At 40.0% G+C, this 26,448-nt stretch overlaps 1 protein-coding gene across 1 annotated transcript in view; it reads right to left on the bottom strand.

Moving 5' to 3' along the window:
- Window positions 1–26,448, bottom strand: part of FMN2 (formin 2) — a 345,283-nt gene that overhangs the window by 22,588 nt on the left and 296,247 nt on the right. Inside the window, exon 16 of the mRNA XM_082408836.1 lies at window positions 8,454–8,603. Within this exon, the coding sequence (XP_082264962.1) occupies window positions 8,454–8,603 (150 nt within the window). The remainder of the gene's footprint in view (window positions 1–8,453; window positions 8,604–26,448) is intronic.

The raw sequence follows: 26,448 nt of genomic DNA, 5'->3' as shown, positions 1-26,448 counted from the left end.
TATAGTCATTTTCACAATATTGATTCTTCCAATCCAAGAACATGGTATATCTCTCCATCTGTTGCTATCATCTTTAATTTCTTTCATCAGTGTCTTATAGTTTTCTGCATACAGGTCTTTTGTCTCCCTAGGTAGGTTTATTCCTAGGTAATTTATTCTTTTCATTGCAATGGTAAATGGGAGTGTTTCCTTAATTTTTCTTTCAGATTTTGCATTATTAGTGTATAGGAATGCAAGAGACTTCTGTCTTTTGTATCCTGCAACTTTACCAAATTCATTGATTAGCTCTAGTAGTTTTCTGGTGGCATTTTTAGGATTCTCTATGTATAGTATCATGTCATCTGCAAACAGTGACACTTTTATTTCTTCTTTTCCAATTTGTATTCCTTTTATTTCTTTTTCTTCTCTGACTGCTGTGGCTGGGCCTTCCAAAATTATGTTGAATAATAGTGGTGAGAGTGGACATCCTTCTCTTGTTCCTGATCTTAGAGGAAATGCTTTCAGTTTTTCACCATTGAGAATGATGTTTGCTGTTTGTTTCTCGTATATGGCCTTTATTATGTTGAGGTAGGTTCCCTCTATGTCCAATTTCTGGAGAGTTTTTTATCATAAATGGGTGTTGAAGTTTGTCAAAAGCTTTTTCTGCATCTATTGAGATGATCATATGGTTTTTTCCTTCAATTTGTTAATATGGTGTATCACATTGATTGATTTGCATATATTGAAGAATCCTTGCATCCCTGCAATAAATCCCACTTGATCATGGGAATGATCCTTTTAATGTGTTGTTGGATTCTGTTTGCTAGTATTTTGTTGAGGATTTTTGCATCTATATTCATCAGTGAAATTGGTCAGTAATTTTCTTTTTTTGTAGTATCTTTGTCTGGTTTTGGTATCAGGCTGATGGTGGCCTCATAGAATGAGTTTGGGAGTGCTCCTTCCTCTGCAATTTTTTGGAAGAGTTTGAGAAGGATGGGTGTTAGCTCTTCTCTAAATGTTTGATAGAATTCACCTGTGAAGCCATCTGGTCCTGGACTTTTGTTTTCTGGAAGATTTTTAATCACAGTTTCAATTGCATTACTTGTGATTGGTCTGTTCATATTTTCTATTTCTTCCTGGTTCAGTCTTGGAAGGTTATCCCTTTCTAAGAATCTGTCCATTTCTTCCAGGTTGTCCATTTTATTGGCATAGAGTTGCTTGTAGTAGTCTCTTAGGATGCTTTGTATTTCTGCGGTGTCTGTTGTAACTTCCCCTTTTTCATTTCTAATTTTATTGATTTGAGTCCTCTCCCTCTGTTTCTTGATGAGTCAGGCTAATGGTTTATCAATTTTGTTTATCTTTTCAAAGAACTAGCTTTTAGTTTTATTGATCTTTGCTATTGTTTTCTTTGTTTCTATTTCATTTATTTCTGCTCTGATCTTTATGATTTCCTTCCATCTGCTAACTTTGGGTTTTGTTTGTTCTTCTTTCTCTAGTTCCTTTAGGTGTAAGGTTAGATGGTTTATTGGAGATTTTTCTTGTTTCTTGAGGTAGGCTTGTATAGCTATAAACTTCCCTCTCAGAACTGCTTTTGCCACATCCCATAGGTTTTGTATCGTCGTGTTTTCATTGTCATTTGTCTCTAGGTATCTTTTGACTTCCTCTTTGATTTCTTCAGTGATCTCTTGATTAGTTAGTAACGTACTGTTTATCCTCCATGTGTTTGTGTTTTTTACGTTTTTTTCCCTGAAATTCATTTCTAATCTCATAGCGTTGTGGTCAGAAAAGATGCTTCATATGATTTCAATTTTCTTAAATTTACTGAGGCTTCATTTGGGACCCAAGATGTGATCTATCCTGGAGAATGTTCCATGCGCACTTGAGAAGAAAGTGTAATCTGCTGTTTTTGGATGGAATGTCCTGTAAATATCAATTAAATCTATCTGGTCTATTGTGGCATTTAAAGCTTCTGTTTCCTTTTTTATTTTCATTTTGGATGATCTGTCGATTGGTGTAAATGAGGTGTTAAAGTCCCCCACTATTATTGTGTTACTGTCGATTTCCTCTTTTATAGCTGTTAGCAGTTACCTTATGTATTGAAGTGCTCCTATGTTGGGTGCATATATATTTATAATTGTTATATCTTCTTCTTGGATTGATCCCTTGATCATTATGTAGTGTCCTTCCTTGTCTCTTTTAACATTCTTTATTTTAAAGTCTATTTTATCTGATATGAGTATTGCTACTCCAGCTTTCTTTTCATTTCCATTTGCATGGAATATCTTTTTCCATCCCCTCACTTTCAGTCTGTATGTGTCCCTAGGTCTGAAGTGGGTCTCTTGTAGACAGCATATATATGGGTCTTGTTTTTGTATCCATTCAGCAAGTCTGTGTCTTTTGGCTGGAGCATTTAATCCATTCACGTTTAAGGTAATTATCAATATGTATGTTCCTATGACCATTTTCTTAATTTTTTGGGGTTTGTTTTTGTACGTCCTTTTCTTCTCTTGTGTTTCCCACTTAGAGAAGTTCCTTTAGCATTTGTTGTAGAGCTGGTTTGGTGGTGCTGAATTCTCTTAACTTTTGCTTGTCTGTAAAGCTTTTGATTTCTCCATCAAATCTGAATGAGATCCTTGCCGTGTAGAGTAATCTTGGTTGTAGGTTCTTCCCTTTCATCACTTTAAGTATATCATGCCACTCCCTTCTGGCTTGTAGAGTTTCTGCTGAGAAATCAGCTGTTATCCTTATGGGAGTTCCCTTGTATGTTATTTGTCATTTTTCCCTTGCTGCTTTCAATAATTTTTCTTTTCAATAAGTTTTCAACTATAATCTCTTCAAATATTTTCTTGGGTCCTTTTTCTCTCTCTTCTCCTTCTGGGGCCCCTATAATGTGAATGTTGTTGTGTTTAATGTTGTCCCAGAGGTCTCTTAGGCTGTCTTCATTTCTTTTCATTCTTTTTTCTTTATTCTGTTCTGCAGCAGTGAATTCCACCATTCTCTCTTCCAGGTCACTTATCCGTTCTTCTGCCTCAGTTATTCTGCTATTGATTCCTTCTAGTGTAATTTTCATTTCAGTTATTGTATTGTTCATCTCTGTTTGTTTGTTCTTTAGTTCTTCTAGGTCTTTGTTAAACATTTCTTGCATCTTCTTGATCTTTGCCTCTATTCTTTTTCTGAGATCCTGGATCATCTTCACTATCATTATTCTGAATTCTTTTTCTGGAAGGTTGCCTATCTCCACTTCATTTAGTTGTTTTTCTGGGGTTTTATCTTCTTCCTTCATCTGGTACATAGCACTGTGCCTTTTCATCTTGTCTATCTTTCTGTGAATGTGGTTTTTGTTCCACAGGCTGCAGGATTGCAGTTCTTCTTGCTTCTGCTGTCTGCGCTCTGGTGGATGAGGCTATCTAAGAGGCTTGTGCAAGTTTCCTGATGGGAGGGACTGCTGGAGGGTAGAGCTGACTGTTGCTCTGATGGGCAGAGCTCAGTAAAACTTTAATCTGCTTGACTGTTGATGGGTGGGGCTGGGTTCCCTCCCTGTTGGTTGTTTGGCCTGAGGCAACCCAACACTGAAGCCTACCTGGGCTCTTTGGTGGGGCTAATGGCAGACTCTGGGAGGGCTGACACCAAGGAGTACTTCCCAGAACTTCTGTTGCCAGTGTCTTTGTCCCCACGGTGAGACACATCCACCCCCCGCCTCTGCAGGAGACCCTCCAACACCAGCAGGTAGGTCTGGTTCAGTGTCCCCTGGGGTCACTGCTCCTTCCCCTGGGTCTCGATGTGCACACTACTTTGTGTGTGCCCCCAAAGGGTGGAGTCTCTCTTTCCCCCTGTCCTGTCAAAGTCCTGCAATCAAATCCCACTAGCCTTCAAAGTCGGATTCTCTAGGAATTCCTCCTCCCGTTGCCGGACTCCCAGGTTGCAAAGCCTGATGTGGGGCTCAGAACCTTTACTCCAGTGGGTGGACTTCTGTGGTATAAGTGTTCTCCAGTCTCTGAGTCCCCACCCAGCAGTTATGGGATTTGATTTTACTCTGATTGTGCCCCTCCTACTGTCTCATTGTGGCTTCTCCTTTATCTTTGGATGCGGGGTGTCTTTTTTCATGAGTTCCAGTGTCTTCCTGTCACTGATTGTCCAGCAGCTAGTTGTGATTATGGTGTTCTCACAAGAGGGAGTGAGAGCACATCCTTCTACTCCACCATCTTGGTTCAGGGCTCATACAGATGTGTTCTTAACACGCCTTACCAGAATGTCACATGACCTTGTGGGTTGTCATGATCAGGACGTCATTTATATTAAATCATGGAGAAACAGCCACTGAGCATCTAGCTTGGAGACACTGTGTTACACTATACTCTAATATATAACCTCATTTAGTTACACAGTCTCACTGCAGAACAGGTATTACTGTCTCCATTTTGCTGACTTTGAAACCATGCCTTGGGACTTCCTTGGCAGTCCAGTGGTTAAGACTTCACCTTCCAATGCAGGGGTTGTGTGTTCCATCCCTGGTGGAGGAACTAAGCTTCCCACATGCCTCACGGCCAAAAAACCAAAACACAAAACGGAAGCAATATTGTAACAAATTCAATAAAGAATTTAAAAATGGTCCATATCAAAAAAATCTTTAAAAAAAAAAAAAAAAGCATGCCTGCCTAGGACTCAAGTGAGCAAAAGGGAGAGCTAACTCAAATGCTCATGTTTTCCACACCACATCAATGAGAAGGACAGCAGACCTTTTCACCATAGACTAGAAGTTTACCATTTCAAGAAAAACATCTACTAACTCATGCGAGTCATTAGGAAAAGCCAGAAAATACGTTACTACCACTCCGTACTCAAACACCAATTAGAAGGAATGGGATGAGGACATTTTATAGAGTATTTACAACCTTAAACATATTATTCAATGTATACATTCCAAATATGAGCAAGGAAAACTTGATCAGAAAAGAAATTTTCAACCACACCATTAAACCATCTTTTGGGTTATTTCTACCATGCTAAGACATTCTGCTAATTACACAGGTTATCTTTAAAATCTTAATAAATTAGGGCTAGTAGATTATTATTTACTTTCTTTGGGCAACTGCTCTCCCTAACTCCAGTGACAGTGCTGAGAAGGAGACTGTCGACCATGGCAGCACTCCCCTCTGGCTGCTGGACTGGGTCTGTGAACTGCTGAACCAACCACGGTATCCATGCCTTTGGTCACTGTGGCTGATCCAAAGATGAACACGACTCCTCTGGAGTTCCTCCCTGGGATTCTTCTACAGGGTGGAGAATGCCTTCTCCTCCTGGGTTGGGAGAACGTGAGCCATGGCTGGACTGATGGCCAGGGGTCCACCCATAAAGAAACAGCCTGGCCTGGAAGTTAGGCTGGAGCACAGAGCAGGTGGGAGGGAGGGCGTTAGAAGGTGAGAGAGGGTGAGAGAGTGAGGATGAGAGAAAGAGAGGAGGAGAGGGAGGAGAGGGCATTTAAAAGACAGGTGGAGGGCGGCAGGTACAGACACACCTGACTAACAGCCCCCCCACCCCGCCCTGCACAGCTGTGGTTGGTTAGGATTTCCGTACTCAGGCATCCACAGGCACCTTCCATCCTGCTCTTCTGTGGTTTGACCGTCTAAACAAAGTCTCCCTTTTTGCTTCCAGTGTTTGGAGTGGGGTTTTTATTACCTCCAGTGGCAAACTTAAATTACCTAAGAAAACACATTCATTACTTTACTAGGCTAAGTTCTTATTTCCGTGTCTGCGTCAAATACAATGTAACAAGTCAAATCAGCAAATATGTATGGAAACACCAAAAGGGGGCACTGCGGCCTAGAGGCCCTGAGAGCGACACTGAAAAAGAAGACACAAAACACCATGTCCGGGAAACAAAGACAAATGCAAACATGGAAACAGTCATGGTATAAAGTAAGAGCAGCACAGGACTATGAAAATATGCAGCCAGTATATATCACAGGAGAAGAGGAGGGAACGCTCAGGTTGGGGAGAGCATCCCACCTGAAGCACATGTCACTTGAAGCCTTGCTCACACTGACATCGGTGTGTCAGGGGTTTAACCCCTCCATTGGCTGCACCCCATGTCCTGTACACATCTGGGGGCATCAGAGCATTCCTGAAACACCCTTTCACCTAACCAAACAGCACGTGCCAGCAAGCTTACACCAGGGCAATGCCGCCTTCAAGGGTGGGCGTTTGTGCAGCACACAGGGCCCCCTCTCAGGGCTCTGCACTTGGTTTAACCGTTTGCTGTCTTGAAATTGTTAATACTTTTTGAATAAGGGGCCCGCCGTTTTTATTTCACACTGTTTCCTGGAAATTGTGTGGCTGGTTTTCCACTAAGGAAAGGGACAAAATTTTGCTACAAACAATTCAGACCAACAGTCTTACTTTTCAAACCAGTCTCTTTGCCAAGAGACGTAATATAGTTTGGGAGTCAGAGGGCAAAGAAGCTCTCTCACCTGCCACATGTTCTTCCTTAGCCTTTCATTAAAAGCAAATGATTTAGGAAAATGAGAAGTGCAGTGGAGAGCACCTGTCACATGCCAGTTCACAGCACTGCCAAGTTGAAAGTGAAGTCACCAAGGGTGACTCAAAAAGCCCATCGTATTTTTTTAGCAAAGGATGAAGTATAAAAAAAGGATTGGGTTGATTTTATGAGATATTCAGTGGGCATGTCCAATGCATAAACTATCATAAATAGTGGACTGTTAACCGTAGCGTTACCTGGAAACACAACTCTATCTCAGAGAGCACAGGCTGCAAATGGCTGGTCCTTCCCGACATCACCTCCACTGGGGCCTCTCAGCAGCTTCCCTACAGGCCACGCAGTAATGGGAGCTCAGACGAGAGTCCCCCTGCCATCTCACGCCAGGACCTCCAGAGCCACCTCCACAGGTCCTGCGGCCTCTGCTGCAATTCACTTGCTCACCATGTGCCCTCAGGGCAGCTGCCCCCCAACCATGGTCTCCTCACTCCTGCCCTGTCCATGCCTATATCCCACCATGTCCACTCTCGTCAGGATCGTCCCAGCTCCCTTGCAAAGTGAAACACTGATCTTTCCGTTTTGTTCCCGAGTGTGAACGAGCCCCAGGCCCTTCCTAGGGGCCCAGGCTTAGATCAGAGCTGAAGGAGGCACGTGGGGAGTAGCGGGAGTCAGGAAGGGAGGTTATCTGTGACATGCTGACGTTAAAACCAGTTTCCTCCTCACCGTTGTCCAAACTGAGCAAGCCTTGCTGGGTGAAAACCTGGAAACATACAGCTAAGTCTGAAAGAAGTGAACGGTGGTCCAAATGTGTCCGTGTTTACACGATTCTCCCTCCTGTCTCACCTGCATGGACTTCTGACTAACATCTCATCTTTTATGTTAACTCCTGGTGATGTGTTTTGACGTAGAATAAGCTCAGTGTTTTCCTTCCGCTCAGACGGCTCTCTTTTTGCGTCCGTTGTTCACTGAAGCAGACTCCCTTCTCTGATGGAGCCTGGGTTCTAGGTAGATAATTCTGTGAGTGAGCACAAGCCAGGCACAGTCCACACGCTCAGGACGTGTCCTCAATTAACTTCACCTGATTTAAGGATGGATGAGAATCTACTTACAGATGAAGACTAGGCAGGCGAGTGTGGTTTTGTATGTAAGCAAGACCAAAATGAAGATGATAAGCCAAAAACTGGAATTTTGTGCTCTGATGGATAAAGTCCCTTAGGAGGTAAGTTTTCTAAAGCAAAGTCCTTGTTAGGACCAGGATGTTGGAAAGCGCAGTAATTGGTTCAGGATTAGGGTTTGGTTTCCTTTTCCTTCTCCCTCCAGACCCAGCTACTTGGGGATGCTGCAGTGCGTGGGCCAGCCTGCTTCCTGATTTGGTAACAGGACACCTCTGTGACCTTCATAATCAAGTGACAGAGACTCTATTTCATGGACTTAAGAAGAGAAACTTCCCTTCATTCCTGAAAGAATTTACTTAAGGAAACGCGATGTGATCTGATAAGATTCTTGAAAAATCTTTTAAAAAATATTGATCATCAGTTTCTTGGTGACACCTGGGAGAAATTTTGATACGAATGGTGAAATTTTGACAGTATCTAATGAATTGAGTGAAAATAAAACCAAACTGATTTATCTTACCTTATGGTCTTTTGAAGTGAGTGGGTTTGTCATCTCGGCAGGGGTCTTTCACTCCTGTTCTTACCTTGTTTGCTTCTGTGTGGCCTCCTCATCACAGAAGCTGTTTTACCAGAAGGTGGTCCTGGCAAACCATCACCCTAGCTGTCCTTTGTAGCATCACAGCCATTGTGCTGACTTTTCTTACTCAGGCTGAAAATACTGTCCGATCTCAGCACCCTCTCAGACTGGACACCCAGGGTTAGGACCTAATTTTTCATTCAGGCTATAAAAGTTGGCAAGCCGTAATTGGCCATACCCGAGAAAACACCAGTTTCAAAGTGCCACTGTGTAAATGAAAAACACCTACCTCTCTTGTAGAATAAGTTTGTTTTCTTTCTTCCAAAAGTCTTTAAAGTCGGAGCTGAATTCATGCCAGATACTGAAGAAAACATTTGGGGACACCTCCTTCTCTCCAATTTTTGGTCTCATGAAGAAATAGGCTGTAGTCTCCAAAAAGCTGTCAAAGCACGTACACACACACACACACACACACAAACACACACACACAAGTATTAAAGCTATGATTACTTTCCAATATGGGATATTCTTTCCCCATCCAAATGCTGATTTCATTCATGCAGTTATTATTACCGAGAGGACTCAACTCCTCAGGCACCAACAGTAGTTCTCTTAAGGTTTCATGTTAGGGTTTTTGGACACAGATGTTAGCAGCTGACAATAGTCCTCCATATACTGGTAACTATCCCTGGTCCAACCATTTTGAAAATTAATCACTATGTGTCCAACCTATTTCAGAAATGAACCTGTAATCAAGTTGGGACATAAGGGAAATGGTGGGTCTATACTTTCCTTCTAGACTCTAAACAAATGAAATATCAGCTCTTTGTCCCCAGACTAATATGTATCTATATGTGTATTATACTGCTTCTATACTATGGGCTTCCTACATTGCTGGTGGGAAAAAAAAAGCAACAGCCCCGGGAGATGCTGACAAAGGCTCCCACTGGAGATCATGGCAGCACCAAAGAGTGGGTACCAGCAGGGCGGCCAGCATTGTGACAGTGGGTGGCAGTGCCCATATCCAGAAGGTGCCATCGAGGCTGCTTCATATTACAACTACAAGACACTCAGAAGGGTTTCAAAGAGTTATTTGACAAAGAACATACAACTAGTAAGTGGTAGATTTATGCTGCACCTTGACTTGGACCTCCCAGCCTCCAGAACTGTGAGAAGTAAATGTTCACTGTTTAAGCCACCCAGTCTATGGTATTTTCTTATAACAGCCAGAACTGACTAAGTCAAGGACAAATGATCTAGATTCTTCAATACATAAATGTCAAGGGAAAAGAAGTCTACTATAAAGACTTAAGAGATATTGTCTGATTATAATGGTTTGAATTTCTTTATATATTGCTTCAAACAAACTGTAAGAAAATGAAATCATTTCTTACATATATGAACTAATTGGACTTTCGAACAGAGACTGGGTATTTGGTGACATTAGGGATTATTATTATTTTTAGGGGTGAAACTGGTGCTGGTTATTTTTTAAAGGGGATTTTTAAGCGATACATACTACAATATATATGGATGAAATTATACCTGCTGAGGATTTGCTTCACAAACAATATGGGAGCGGGCAAGTGGGCAGGGGTGTAGATGAAACCAAGTCAGGAACTGCTGGGTGATGAGTGCTTGATGATCACTGTACATTTTGTTTACCATCTCTAAATCACAGCCAAGTTCCTCATCTGCATGGTCTTTCATCTACCTACCCCTACTTCCTTTAGGAAAGTATCAAATCCACTGTCTCCTATTTCCAGCATCCAAAATCTCTTATTACTAGGTTTTCCTTCTGATCCTAAGAGCATATGAAGATTTCTGCATCTATAAATATTCTCTCATCCATGCAGACTCACTGAAAGACACCATTATTTATATACAGTTGCTTTATAATTCAATGCTCCTGTGTCCTCACTTGTTTTGAAATCTGGCTTCATAGGCCACCTTCACTACTTTCTCCCAAGAGTCTCTTATCTAAACCTACATCTTTTAGCAATTTTCATTCTCATGTCCTAAAATAATGGAACCATTACTGTCCTGTTTACTTGAACTTAAAAATGAGAAATTATTAACAGAGCTTTTCTTTTACTCCTTTATGTTAAACCGATGCAAACTGAATTAAATGTATTATTACCATTTTCCCTTTATGAAACTCTCAATTATAGGAGACAGCTGAGGTAATGATCACCTATTTCATGGCCTTACTTTGTATTAACTTCAGATTTACAGAAAAGTTGAAAAGATAATATAGAGTTCAAGTATGGCCTCCACTCACCTTCTTCTAATAACATCTTACCCAGACACAGTACGCTTAACACTGAAAGTGAGAGGAACTCTCTTGGCAGGAGCTACTGCAAACTGCCTTCTGAGTAAAGTAAGAGAAACTGTGTCGATGAGTAGGGATGACGGGTAAGGGTGGTCACCCCACTGTGGTGCTGCCCGTTGGCCCCAAGACACACACACACGTGTATGTGTGTGTGTGTGTGTGTGTGTGTGTGTATGTAATTGAAGTATAGTTGAAGTATAGTATTGTGCTAGTTTCAGGCTTACATCATAGTGATTCAGTTATTTTTTTCAGATTCTTTTCCATTATAGATTATTGTAAAATATTGAATATAGTTCCCAGTGCTATACTGGGAACTTATAGGTCTTGTTGCTAACCTATTTTATGTATAGTAGTTTGTATCTGTTAATCCCATACTCCTAATTTATCCCTCCCTCTATCCCCTGCTTTGGTAACCATAAGTTTCTTTTCTATGTCTTTGAGTCTGTTTCTGTTTTGTAAATAAGCTCATCTGTATTATTTTTTAGATCCCACATATAAGTAATATCATATAGTATTTGCCTATCTCTGTCTGACTGATTTCACTAAGTATAATATTTTCTAGGTCCACCCATGTTGCTGCAAATGGCAATACTTCATTCTTTTTTTATGACTGAGTGATATTCCATTATGTGTGTGTGTGTATACACACACACACATATACACACATCACATCTTCTTAAGCCAGTCATCTGGGGCTTCCCTGGTGGCGCAGTGGTTGAGAGTCTGCCTGCCAATGCAGGGGACGCGGGTTTGAGCCCTGGTCTGGGAGGATCCCACATGCCGCGGAGCAGCTGGGCCCGTGAGCCACAACTACTGAGCCTGCGCGTCTGGAGCCTGTGCTCCGCAGCAAGAGAGGCCGCGACAGTGAAAGGCCCGCACAACGCGATGAAGAGTGGCCTCCGCTTGCCGCAACTAGAGAAAGCCCTCCCACAGAAATGAAGACCAAACACAGCAAAAAATAAAAATAAATAAATTTAAGCCAGTCATCTGTTGATGGACACTTCGGTTGTTTCTATGTCTTGGCTACTGTAAATAGCACTTCTATGAACATTGGGGTGCATGTATCTTTTCGAATTAGACTTTTTCTCTTTTCCAGATATATACCCAGGAGTAGGATTGCTGGATCATATAGTAACTCTATTTTTAGTTTTTTAAGGACCCACCATAATGTTTTCCATAGAAGCTGCACAATTCACATTCCCACCAACAGTGTAGAAGGGTTCCCTTTTCTCCACATCCTCTCTAGCATTTATGATTTGTAGACTTCTTAATCATGGCCATTCTGACAGGTGTGAGGTGATTCCTCATTGTAGTTTTCATTTGCACTTCTCTAATAATTAGCGATATTGAGCATTTTTCATGTGCCTCTTGGTCATCTGTATGTCTTCTTTGGAGAATTGTCTATTTAGGTCTTCTGCCCATTTTTTGATTGAGTTTTTTGTTTTTTCAATACTGAGTTATGTGAGCTATTAGTATATTTTGCATGTTAACCCCTTGTTGGTTGCACTGTTTGCAGATATTTTCTCCCATTCTGTAGGCTGCCTTTTCATTTTGTTGATGGTTTCCTTTGCTGTGCAAAAACTTTTAAGTTTGATTAGGTCTTACTTGTTTATTTTTGCTTTTACTTCTTTTGCCTTGGAAGACTGATCTAAGAAAATGTTTCTATGATATATGTCTAAGAATGTTTTGCCTATGTTCTCTTCTAGGAGTTTTATGGTGTCATGTCTTATATTTTGGTCTTTATATAATTTTGAGTTTATTTTTGTATATGGTGTGAGGAAGTGTTCTAATTTCATTGATTTACATGTAGCTGTCAAGCATTCCCAATACCACTAGCTGAAGAGACTGTCTTTTTTCTACTGTATATTCTTTTTTTAAAAATAAATATTTATTTATTTTTATTTATTTGGTTGTGTGGAGTCTTAGTTGCAGTTCCAGGGCTCCTTAGTTGCAGTTTGCCAGCTCCTTAATTGCGTCATGTGGGGTCTTTAGTTGTGGCATGCAAACTCTCAGTTGCGGCATGCATGTGGGATCTAGTTCCCAGACCAGGGATCAAACCTAGGCCCCCTGCATTGGGAGCATGGAGTCTTATCCACTGCACCACCAGGGAAGTCCCTGTACTGTATATTCTTGCATCCTAATTGTAGATTAATTGACCGTAAGAGTGTGAGATTATTTCTGGGCTCTCTATTCTGTTCCTTTTGTCTATATGTCTGTTTTTGTGCCATACTATGCTGATTCCTAATTCTGGAAGGGTTATGCTTTCAGCTTTGTTCTTTTTCCTCAGGATTGCTTTGGCAATTTGGGGCCTTTTGTGTTACCATATAATTTATAGGATTATTTATTCTAGTTCTGTGAAAATGTCATGGGTGTTTTGATAGAGACCGCATTAAATCTATAGATTGCCTTGGGCAGTATGGCCATTTTAACAATATTATTTTGTCCAATTCAGGAGAATGGGGGTATCTTTCCATTTCTTTGAATCATCTTCAATTTCCTTTATCAATAGTTTTTAGTTTTTAGAGTATAAGTCTTTCACTTCCTTGGTTAAGTTTACTCCTATGTGTTTTATTTATTTTGACATGATTTTAAATGGGATTTGTTTTTACTTTATCTTTCTGATATTTCAATATTAGTGTAAAGAAATACAACAGATTTCTGTATATTAATCTTATATTCTGCTACCTTGCTGAATTCATTTATCAGTTCTAATAGTTTCTGAGTGGAGACTTTACGGTTCTCTGGGTTCTCTATATAGAATATCATGTCATCTGCAAATAGTGACAGTTTTACCTCTTCCCTTCCAATTTGGATACATTTCACTTCTTTTTCTTGTCTGATTGCTGGGGCTAGGTCTTCCGGTACTATGTTAAATAGAAGTTGTGAGAGTGAGTATCCTTGTCTTGTTCCTGAATTTTAGCAGGACAGCTTTCAGCTTTTCACCATTGAGTATCATGTTGGTTGTGGGTCTGTTGTAAATGGCTTTTACTATGTTGAGATTTGTTCCTTCTATACCCACTTTGGTGAGAGTTTTTATCATGAATGGATGTTGAATTTTGTCAAATGCCTTTTCTGCATCTATTGAGATGATCATGTGGTTTTTGACTTTCATTTTGTTAACGTGGTTATCACATTGATTGATTTGTGAATGCTGAACCATCCTTGTGACCCTGGAACGAATCCAATTTGATCATGGTGTATAATCCTTCTTATGTATTGTTGGATTTGGTTTCCTAATATTTCATTGAGGCTTTTTGCATCTATATTCATCAAAGATATTGGCCTGTAATTTTCTTTTTTTGTAGTGTCTTTGTCTGGTTTTGGTGTCAGGATCATGGTGGCCTCAAAGAATGAATTTGTTTCCTCCTCTTCAATTTTTTGGAATAGTTTGAGGATAAGTATTAGTTCTTTTTTATATGTTTGGTAGAATTCCCCATTGAAGCTGCCTGGTCCTGGACTTCTGTTTGCAGGGAGTTTTTTTAAAATTACAGATTCTATTTCATTTCTAGTGATCGGTCTGTTCAAATTATCTCTTTCTTCTTGACTCAGTCTTGGCAAACTGTATATTTCTAGAAACCTGTCCATTTAATTTATGTTGTCTGATTTGTTGGCACATAATTGTTCATAGTATTCTCTTATGATTTTTGTATCTTTGGTATTGCTATTTCTCCCCTTTCATTTATTATGTTTATTTGGGTTATCTCTCTTTTCTTCTTGGTGAGCCTGGGTAGAGGTTTGTTGATTTTGTTTATCTTTTCAAAAAACCAGCTCTTGGTTTTACTGATTTTTTTCTATTTTTGATCTCTATTTTATTTATTTCCTCTCTGATCTTTATCATTTCCTTCCTTCTGCTGACTTTGGGCTTTCTTTGTTCTTTTTTTTTTTCTAACTCTTTTAAGTGGTAGGATAGGTTGTTTATTTAAGGTTTTTATTCTTCTTGAAGAAGGCCTGTATTGCTATGAAACTGCCTCTTATAACTGCTTTTGCTGCATCCCATAGATTTTGTAAGGTTGTGTTTTCATTTTTGTTTGTATCCAGGTATTTTCTGAATTCTTCTTTGATTTCATCATTGACCTATTGTTTTTTTAGTAGCATGCTTTTTAGTCTCCATGTGTTCATTCCTTTTCTATTTCTCTTTCTGTGGTTGATTTCTAGCTTCATACAATAGTAGTCAGAAAAGATGCTTGAAATAATTTCTATCCTCTTAAGTTTGTTGAGGCCTGTTTTGTGACCTAGAACGTGGTCTATTATAGAGAATGTTCCCTGTGTGCTTGAAAAGAATATGTATTCTGTTTTTGTTTTTTTGTGTGTTTTTTTTTTTTGGATGTAGAGTTCTGCAGATGTAAATTAAGTACAGCTGGTATATTATATCATTTAGGACCTCTATTGTCTCATTGATTTTCTGTCTGGATGATCTGTTCATTGATGTCAGTGGGGTGTTAAAGTCTCCTATTATTATTGTATCATTGTCAATTTCTTCCCTTATGTCTGTTAGTATTTGTTTTTTATATTTAGGTGCTTCTATGTTGAGTGCATATATGTTAGAGAGTAACAGCTTCTTGTATTGATCCTGTTATCATTATTTAATGCCTTTCTTTTTTTTTATGGCCTTTGTTTGAATGTCTATTTTGTCTGATACAAATCTTGCTATCCCTGCTTTCTTGTCGTTTCCATTTGCATGAATTATCTTTTTCTGTCCCCTCACTTTCAATCTGTGTGTGTCCTTTGCCACAAAGTGACTCTCTTGTAGGCTGGATAGTGTAGGTTCTTGTTTTTTTAAATCCAGTCTGCCACTCTGCATCTTTTGATAGGAGCATTTAGTCCACTGACATTTAAAGTAACTATTGAAAGTATGTACTTATTGCCATTTTAATCCTTGTTTTCCAGTTGTTTCTGTAATTCTTCTATGTTCATTTCTTCTTTGTCTTTTCCTTTTGTGACTGGATGATTTTCTTTTGTAGTATGATTGAGTTCCTTTCTCTTTGTTTTTTGTGAATCTACTGCATGTTTTTAATTTGTTGTTACCATGGAGTTCAAGTATGCTGGCCCATAAGTATATCTACTTGCTTTAAACTGATAGTCATTCACATTTAACCACATTATAAAAGATCTACATTTTTATTCTTCCCCTCCCCCATATTTCGTGATTTTGATGTCTTAGGTTACATCTTCATGCTTATCATTTTACTGTTTATTGTAGTTATAATCACTTTTACCTTTTAAATTGTTTTTTAATCTATGTATTAGTTTATTTTAGTGATCTTCTTTCCTTTTATACATTTGACTTTCTTATTGTGATTTTCCCTTTTCTATAGATCCTTGCTTCTTTTCTACTTAGAGAACACCCTTTTTTTTTTTTTTTTTTTTTTAGGATAGGTTTAGTATTGCTAAATTTTTTAGTTTTTGCTTGTCTGAGAAATCCTGTATTTCTCCTTCAATTCTAAATAATAATCTTGCTGGTTAGAGTATCCTAGATTGTAGGTTTTTCCCTTTCAGGACTTTGAATATATCATGCCACTCTCTTCTGGCCTGTAAAGTTTTTGCAGAGAAATCAGCTGATAACCTTATGGGGGTTATATATATTTTTTTATTGAAGTATAGTTGATTTACAATGTTGTCCAATCTCTGCTGTACAGCAAAATGACTCAGTTTTACATATATATACATTCTTTTGGGGGTTCCCTTGTAATTAACTCTTTGTTTTTCTCTTGCTGCCTTTAGAATTCTCTCTTTAACTGTTGCTATTTTTATTATGATATGTCTTGCATGGGTCTGTTTGGATTCATCTTGTTTGGGACCGTCTGTGATTCCTGTACCTGGATATCTGTTTGTTTCTTGAGTTTTGGGAAATTTTCAGTCATAATTTCTCAAATACATTTTTGATCACATTCTCTCTCTCTTCTCCTTCTGGAGTCTCTATTATGTGTAGGTTTGTATGTTTTATATTATCCCATAGATTTTGTAAGTTGCTTTCATTTTTTTCATTTATCTTTCTCTCTGCTGCTCTGATTGGATGATTTCCATTATTCTATCTTCCAGATAACTTATTCGTTCTTCTGTGTCACTTAGCCTGTTATTCATTACTCCTAGATTGGCTTTTATCTTGGCAATTGAATTATTTTTATTGGTTCACTTATATAGCTTCTATACCCCTGTTACAGTGATCTGCACTAATATTTCTTAATTTATTTAGCATTTTTATTACCTCCTTTTGAACTTGGGATCAGTTAGAGTGGTGAGGTCTGTTTCACTATTTGTTCTTTCAAGGGATTTCTCTTGTTCTTTTTATTGGGAGTAGTTCCTCTGCCTTTTCATTTTATTTAACTTTCATTGTCTCTCTGAATTAAAGAGAAACAGTTACCTACTGTGGTCTTGAAAAGGTGTTTTTATGTGGGAATGTCCCTGTGTAGACTGTGTGTGTCCAATATTTTTGGTGTAACAGCTGGTTTCAGCATGGATGCCAGCCACGTCTTTCCTCAGAGTGTGCTGACCATTATCCCCTTGAAAGTGGAGGGGTAGGGGGGATTGGTGTTGTGGTGTTCAGAGTCTGTGCTGGATGCGAGGCAGGGGGTCTGCTCCCCAGTTGTTGGAGTAGGAGCCCTGAGGGTTGGGTTAAATCAGGCTCTGTTGTCCTTGAGTGTGTGCCCTGCCCCAAAGGAGCTGATTCCTGAAGCATGGGAGGCCTGTGCAGTCACAGAGGACCCATGTACTGTCTGTGATGGCTTCTGTGTTTCTGCTCAGAAGCAGCCCAAGGTCGCATCCCTTTCTCTGTTGTGTTCATCCCAGATCTAGTGCTAGGCTGCACTGTGTAGTGGATGGAGCCAGGATGCTCTCTCACTATGTATTCCTGAGCTCGCTGACAGTGGGGGTCTCTGCCCCACCCAGATCACAGACCAGGTCCCCCAGACTGTCTCTGCATAGCTAGACAAGTCCTCTCCCATGGCCTGTCTGCCAGATTCAGCGCCTAGATGCTGTGCACTCCTGTGGCATTGCCCTGTGTGCATGCTGACAATGCCTGCCCAGTGTGACCCACCAACCCCGTGTATGCAATGACAAAACCTCTGCGGTTCTGCCCAGATCACACCCCCGGTGCCCCAGTCTGTCTCTGTGTAGCTACTGAGTGGACCCAGGGTGTCCACCCCTCTGGACTGGGAAGTCCGGCAAGGTGGCAGCCACCAGCGCAGGGCTCTCTCCACCCTGATTGTTAGCACGCCAGCTCGTGACTGGAGTCTAGGCTTCTCCAGCCCTGTATCTGTCTCAGCAGATTTCCCAGGAGGTAAGCAGGCTTGTCTTCTCTGTGTATGACACCAGGATCAGGATGTCCAGACTGTGGCTCAACCTGCACGCTCTCTGGGGCAAGGGTCCATCCACGTGGACCTTCTCCTCCTTACAGATCCCTCACAGGGGTGCAGATCTGGTTCCAATGCCTTTTTTCCCCATCCTACTCAGGTATGTGGAGATCTTTCTTGCAGCTTTGGTTGTATAGGAGTTCTTCTGCCAGTTTCCAGTTAGTTTTGCATGAGAATTGTTCCACTTGTAGATGTATTTTGGATGTGTTTGTGTGGGGAGGTGAGCTCCATGTCCTCCTACTCTGCCATTTTGATCCCTCTCCGAGACTGATATACTGACATCCGTTTTAATTTATATAAAGGTCTTGTGTTGTCTCATAATTATGTGGGGTGAGGGAATGAGGGAAAGGAACTGAAATCATACAAAGTATGCACTCTGACCACCATGGAATTAAATTAGAAGTCAATAACAGTAAAATTAACTGTCTAAATCATTTCTTTATCCTGTCTTCTAGTTTTATTGAGATATAATTGACACACAGCACTGTATCTGTTTAAGGTGTACAGCACAGTGATTTGATTTACAAACATCATGAAGTGAGACACCACAGTAAGTATAGTGAACACCCACCATCTCATGTAGATACAAAATTAAAGAAATATTAAAAATTTTTTTCCTTGTCATGAGAATGCTTAGAATACAGCAGTGTTAATTGTATTTATCATGTGGTACATTACTTCCCTAGAATTTGTACCTTTTAATTAACCTCATCCAATTCCCATCCCCCCACCCCCTGCCTTTGGTAACCACAAATTGGTTCTCTTTTTCTGAGTTTGTTTGTTTGTTTGTTTGCAGTATAATCGATTGACAACACTATGTTAGTTCCTATTACATGACACAGTGATTCAGTATTTCTATACATACCAAAATGATCACCACCATAAGTCTAGTTACATAGAAATATATTACATAGTCATTGATATAGTTATTGACTATATTCCCCACACTGTACATTTCATACCTGTGACTCATTTATTTTGCAACTGGAAGTTTGTACCTCTTAATCTCCCTCACCTATTTCTCTCTTCCCCCAACATTTCCCCTCTGGAAACCACCTATTTTTTCTCTGTATCTATGACTCTGCTTCTCTTTGTTATGTTGTTCATTTGTTTTGTTTTTTAAATTCCACATGTAAGTGAAATCATACGATATTTTTCTTTCTCCATCTGACTCATTTTGCCTATGTCCCCAGGGTCAGCTCCAGTTGCCTCCTGCCTCTCCAGGAAGCTCTCCAAGATCAGCAGGTGGGCCTGACCCTGGTTTCTTTCAAATTACTGTTCTATTTCCCACAGCCTTCTGGGTCTCCTGAAAGTAAGTCTCACTGGTTGTCAAAGCCAAACATTTTGGGGGCTTGTCTTCTTGGTGCAGGAGCCCCAGGCTGGGGAACCCAGGATGGGGCTTGGTCTCCTCACTCTTTGGGGAAAACCTCTGCCATTGTAATTATCCTCCTGTTTGGGGTCAACCACTCGGGGGTACGGGTCTTGACTATACCTCATCTCTGCCCCTCCTACCTGCCTTGTTGTGACTCCCTCTTTATATCTTTAGTTGTAGAAGCTCTTTTCTCCTCATCTTCCAGTTTTTCGCATCAGTAGATGTTCTGTAAATAGCTGTAATTTTGGTGTGCCCATGGCAGGAAGCAAGCTCAGTGTCTTCCTACTCTGCCATCTTACCCAGATTCCAAAGCCTCCAAATCATTTCTAAACAATTCACAGGTCAAAGAAAATGTCTCAAGGGAAATTAGAAAATGTTTTGAACCGTAAGTACAACATATCAAAATTTGTAGGATGTAGTTAAAGCAGAACTCAGGTGAAAATTTATAGCATAAAATGTTTTTAGAAAAGAAGAAACTTCTAAGATCAATAAGATTCTACCTTAGAGAACTAGAGTAAAAAATAAAATTTAAGCTCAAAGGAAGCAGAAGAAAAGAAATAAAAATTAGAGCAGATATAAATGAAATTGAAAAAAAGAAAAATAATGGAGAAAAATCAGCAAAAGAAAAAGCTGATTTTTGGAAAAGATCAATAAAATTGATTAACCTCTAGTCAGGTTAACTAAAGAAATAAGAGAAAAAAAGCACAAATTAGTAATGTAAATAATGAAAGAAGGGTTATCACTATTAGTCCCATGGTCATTTAAAGGAATGCTATGAATAATTCTTTGCCAACAATTTTGATAACTTAGATAAAATGAATCAATTCTTTGAAAGACATCAGCTACTAAAACTTTCTTCAGACATCTCTATCTATTAAAGAAATTAAGTCAATAATTAATAACCTTCCAAAAAGAAACCATAAGACCTAGGTGGTTTCTCTAGTGAGTTTTCTACCAAATCTTTATAGAAAAGATAAATCTCTTCCAGAAATTAGAAGCAGAAGAAAGAGCTCCTAACTCATTCTATATGGCCAGGAATTGTCTAATATCAAAACAAGATAAAGACATTACAAGAAAAAAAGTACAGGCCAATATGTCTCTTGAGCATAGATACAAAAGTTCTCAACAAAATACTAGCAAATATAATTAAACATGAATAAAAAGAGTTTTACACCATGACAAGTGATGTTTATTCTAGTTATGCAAGATGGGTTCAATATTCAAATAAAAAAATGTAATCTACCACATCAACAAGCTAAAGGAAAAAAATCATGTAATGATATCAACTGATGCAGGAAAAACATTTCACAAAATCTAACACCATGATAAAAACTCTCAGCAAACTAGGAATAGAGAACTTCCTTGACTTGAGGAGGAACATCTACAAAAAACCCTAGAGCTAACACCATACTGAATAGTAAGAGACTGAATGCTTTGCTCCTAAGAATGGTAATAAGGCTAGGGTACCCTCTCTTTCACTTCTATTTGCACTATACTGGAAGTCTTAGCTAATGCAATAAGACAAGAAAAGTAAATAAAAGTATACAGATTGGGAGGGGAGAAATAAAACTGCCTTTATTTGCAGATGAATATGTTTATATAGAAATGCCAAAGAATCTACAAAATAATTCCTGGAACCTACAAACATATATAGGAAGGTTGAAGGATACATGTCAATATACAAAAGTCAATTGCTTTCTTATACACCAGCATTGAACAATTAAGTTTTGAAATTAAAAAATATATAATTTACTATAGCACAAAAAACATGGAATACTAAGGTATAAACCTAACTACAGATATAAGATATATGAGGAAAATTACAAAACTCTGATAAAAAAATCAAATAAGATCTAAATAAATGGAGAGCTAGTCTATGAACATGGGTAGGAATAGTCAATATTGTAAAGATGCTAGTTCTTCCCAACTTAATTTGATTCATGTAATTCCAATAAAAATCCTAACAAGTTATTTGTGGATATTGACAAACTGATTCTAAAGTTGATATGGAAGAGGAAAAAGACCTGAAATAGCCATCACAATACTGAAGAAGAAGAAAAAAGTTGAAGCCCTCACATTACCCAATTTTAAGACTCATTATAAAGCAGATAGTGTGGTATTATTAGAGAAAGAGTAGACATGTACTCAATGAAACAGAATAGAGTGTCCAGAAGTACGCTTACAAATATAGTTGACTGATCTTTGAAAAAGGAAAAAAGGCAACTCAATGGAGAAATGACAGTCTTTTCAACAAATGGTGCTGGAACAGCTGGCCGTTTATATGCAAAAAACAAACAGAAGGAACCTAAACACAGACGTCACATCTTACACACACACACACACACACACAGACCTAAAATACTGATCAACAACTTGTGGTGGTGAGAAAAGTTAAATAATTTGAAGGTGTTATATTATTTTGGGAAGGGACAAAAATATTAAATATTTGTTAATTTAAAGGTATTAAAAATAGGAGAAATAAAATGTATCATGTCTATGGCAGCCACGAGTACACATCTTTCAGATCTCCTAGGTTCCAACTGAGGAAAACGAAAGTGACCGAGGGCTTCGGCTCCTGTGCTCTGGGGTCAGCCATTTCACTTACACAGAGGCCCAGGGTTGCCCCCAGCCAGTGAGTGAACACAGCAGGGTGCTGGTGCCGGTGTCACCCTAGGGGACACAAGGCTCCTCTCAAAGGCGAACTTGGCTGAAGGACTTCCAATCGGCTTTGCCAAAACTTTCTGGTAACTGCACTGCAGTCTGAGACTTTTGCTATCCAGTCTTCTTTCCTTCCCTCTCCTCCATGGGAGCTGGACCTGCATCTAGGTCTAACAGCTGCCCTACCGTCCTCTGGATCCCTTCCTGTTTTTCCCAATAAATCCAGTCTTGGCACCTGCTTCTTGGAGAACCTGAAATAACATAAGTGGAGCCACAAGGAGCCTGAGAAAACAAGCAGTAAGTTAAGGTCTGGGACAGATTCAGTCACCACCCCACTGTCCTGGGTGGCACGTGGGGTGGATCCTGGCACATTGGAGGCTATGAACTGCTAAAGATATCACCAAGGTGCCTACAAAAATATCCTTGTGTGGGAATGTTCTCGCAGGTGTGATGATTCAGGCTACTGAAGACATGGTGAGAACAATGCCACATAGACAGTGGAATTGGCTGACTATGGCTAGGTTGGATTGACACCCTGCAGAGGGATAATGAGAGGCCCTGGGCTTAACAGACAGTTAAAGACTAGGGGCAACTTGGTGGTTTGGAAAGAGGCAGTTGTCACCTGTAGTGAGAGAACAGAAACAGCTGCACAACAAAAAGAAGATCTAACAGCCAGGCTGAAGAGTTCCAGAGACATTTAGATGCATAGCCAAGCAGGTCAGCTAAGCTAAAGTCAGACCCTGGCTGGGAAAACCTGGGATCCCAAAACAAGCAATGAAGATAACTGACAGTCACCCCTACAGATCCCTAAAACTGTCAAGAGTTTGTAGAGGGGCCCCACTCTTCTCTAGTAAAGGTGAGCACCTCAGCTAGGGAAGTGCTAGACCTGATGTAGGAAAAGAGATTATACACCCAAGTTGCTGCAAGAATTAGCCACGTGTAGTGGCAGGAGTTGGGGGCAGCTCTTACAGGCCTAGAGTAAGCAATGGCCAAGGCAGAGGAGAGCAGGCATGACTCAGCTGTCCTGGACAATGGCAGAGCAGGGAGTGAAGAGGCTGAGGGCAGTGGGCATGTCTGTGTGTATCACACGAGTCCAGAACACTGAGCAAAGGAGTACTCCATGGGAGGTCCCAGAGGGCCCACCACACATCAAGGATATCAAGAATGCACTGGCAACAGAGGCGCTGAGGTTGCTCTGTGCTGTGGGCCAGGGAAACCAGTAGGAGAGATCACAGCTGAGCCCATTCAAATCCATGGGGATGATGGAGCCCAGAAGTACAGGGGCCAATGGTGAAGCCCAGTGGCCAGAAGCCTGGGGACCACAGTAATCATCGTGACTGACAGGGGGACTTCCCTATAGGGAGTGTGGAGATGGTTACTAGATCATGGTATCCTTAGAGGTAAAAAAAAAAAAAAAAAGACATTGCTTAACATCTACAACCAAAGAAAAGGGCAAGAATAAAGGAACAGGAGGATAAGGGCAGTTGCTTTAATAAATTGTCAAGATCCCTTGCTCAGTTACTGGAATTGTGCTGATTTCAGATCCAGAACCCACTGACAAAAGGGATGACCCTGAAACACTGTGGGGAGCATGTACTGTACTGATGCCCTCAGTCCTTTTCCAAAGGGCTCTGCAGCTACTGCTCAGGGATAAAGGGAAATATCCAGGCATTTTGAGAGGTATGGAACACAGGATCTGAGCAGACATCTACAGCTTCATCATGGCCACCTGCACTAGAGGGGTCCCACACACACCAGAAGTCCCTGGGCCAGAGCCCCGCCCATCAATGAGCCAGCAGCCTCAGCAGAAGGCAGGGTCTGGCAATCAAAAGGACCAGGGTCCAGCCACGCCTATGAGACCACGCACAATAGTCAGCCTGCCACAACAGAAGGACCAATGCCGCCCAATAGGGACAGCCCTAGAGCATATAGCTCTGGTGTCCAGAGGGGAGTGTGCTGTTGGGACCCACAGGATATTTCCTACAAAAGGCCACTTCTCCCAGTCAGGAAATGTAACCAACCTACCAGATACATAGAAGTAAAAACAGCAAATTAGGCAAAATGAGGCGACAGAGGAGCATGTTCCAGACGAAGGAAAAAATAAAACCCCAGAAGAACTAAGTGAAGTGGAGATAGGCAACCTACTTGATAAAGAGTTCAAGGTAATGAAAGTAATGACCAAAGAACTTGGGAGAAGACTGGATGAACAGAGTGAGAAGTTAGTTTTCAACAGAGAGTTAGAAAATATAAAGAACCAAACCAAAATGAAGAATTCAATAACTGAGTTGTAAGGAGGAGACTCAAGTAGTGAATGATTAGAGAAGTGAGAAAATGCAGAAACAAAGGAAAAGCAGTCAAGCAAGAAAAGTAATAGCATGAACAGCAGTTCAGCCATAACTCAGAGTCACAGGACCCTTAGTGCCTCCTCAGGGGGCTATACAGAACATCTTGATGTATATCCTCCAGTTGTTCTGTAGGAACTAAGACCCCACCCGGTGGAGGATGGTAACTACATGCTGACCACAAGCCTGTAGACCCCAGACTGACTGGAGCCAGAAGACTGATGATAGAGATTCTCAAAACATCATCCTGTTACCTCATCACCAGTCAGTCAGTAGAATGTCCATGACATGATCATGTACTTTGCCATTGTTACCCCTAATGTGGCTTTTAAACCCTGCCTTGAAAGCCATCAGGGAGTTCAGGTCCTTTGAGCATGACCTGCCTGTTCTCCTTTCTTGGCGCCTGCAATAAATGCTCTACTTTCCTTCATCACAACCCGGTGTCAGTAGATTGACTTTGCTGTGCATTGGTGAGCTGACACAAGCTTGGTATGGCAACAAAGTGAGTTAAAACTTCAACTACCTTTATGGTAAATTAATAGATAATGGTTAAATAAATAAATAATGAAGTAGTCGTACAAGGCTATTATTGAGAAATATGGCAGAAAATACGAGGGGAAACAGATAAGAGAAAGGTAAATGGATGTAAGGAAGGGTGGGGCAGGAGGTGGCTGCTTTTTGTTACAAGTCTGGTGGTACTAGTTGACTTTTTCAACTCCACCTACATTGGAGAAATGAAAATTGATCAAAAGTGAAATGAGGGCTTCCCTCGTGGTGCAGTGGTTAAGAATCTGCCTGCCAATGCAGGGGACACGGGTTCGAGCCCTGGTCTGGGAAGATCCCACATGCTGCAGAGCAACTAAGCCCGTGAGCCACAACTACTGAGCCTGCGCGTCTGAAGCCTGTGCTCTGGAACAGGAGAGGCCGCGATGGTAAGAGGCCAGTGCACCGTGATGAACAGTGGCCCCTGCTCGCCGCAATTGGAGAAAGCCCTCGCACAGAAACGAAGACCCAACACAGCCAAAAGTAAAAAAAAATAAAAAATAAAAAAGTGAAATGAACCAGAGAAGCAATGTATGCCTGGAAAATATGACAATAACAAACAAGCTGAAAAAACTTTCCTAAACTAACTTGACTACCTATCCTCTGCAATTTGTTACTTAGGAGAACACCAACAAACAATAGATAACTTAGAAATAGTAACAAAAATAGAAATAAACATTGATATTCTGTGGCTACCATGCTTGGAAAGCTTCCCCCAATTTAAACCCTATAAGTATTTCCCATTATTTTCTTCTGGTTAAAGTTTCAATTTTAATGTTTATTTCCTTAATCCTTTTGCAATTTATTTGGTTAATGGCCTGAGGCAGAAATCTAGAAATCTAGATCTACTTCTGGCAGAATCTCACTATCCTAAGTTTGATTTTCCCCTTCTGAATGCTAACACCTTGTTCACTATTTCAAAATACCTTCATTTTGCTGCTCTGTCACTGACTGTCAATTTTTCAGATTCCTAGATTTAGCCAGTGAGAAACTGCAAACAGAAAACCTTAAAGGCAGTGTTTTGCTTCTGAGCTGGCACCTAAATATGTCTTTTTTGGGATGGAATTAAGAAATAACATTTTTTAAAATGCCAGTATCCTTTTATACTTATGCTTATATGTTGTGTATCAGCTAGCAGCAAACCTTCTCTTTTTTTCTAATTTATGAATTATTATCTGGGAGACATGATGTCCCATCCTTCACTCGTTGTTCTATAAATCTTACAATTAACATCATTAAATTTATTCTGCATCAAATGATAAACATTATACTTGAAATAAGCTACCAAGTTCTGGATTTTGACATTTAGTTTTCTTTTAAATTTTTTTAATCAAAATAGTACTAGAGTGGGTAGTTATTTGTGGTTACTGATTTTAAAAAATGTTTTAACATAAAAAATTACTTAGATATGCATCCCCTTATATTCCTAGTACATTTTGACCTTGAAATGTATAATAGTTTATGAAAAAAATGCCATCGTCTTAAATCAACATAGTAATATTTAACAACTGCAGATTTAGCAAAGCAATAAGGACAGTTATGACTATTTTAACCTCTTGCTAATTGTTTTCCTTATTATCTGGTCATTTCTATTAAAATGCTACAATACAAGATAATTCACAGAGTTTACACAAATATTATAATGCTGAATAACTGTGTGTGTGCAAGTTATTGGAGAGGTTAGGGAA

Source organism: Balaenoptera borealis, assembly GCF_965194805.1.
Source record: "Balaenoptera borealis genome assembly, contig: HAP1_SCAFFOLD_81, whole genome shotgun sequence".
NCBI classification, from domain to species: Eukaryota; Metazoa; Chordata; class Mammalia; order Artiodactyla; family Balaenopteridae; genus Balaenoptera; species Balaenoptera borealis.
The sequence above is the reverse complement of the archived record's forward strand: the minus strand, read 5'-3'. Positions and strand labels throughout refer to the sequence as shown.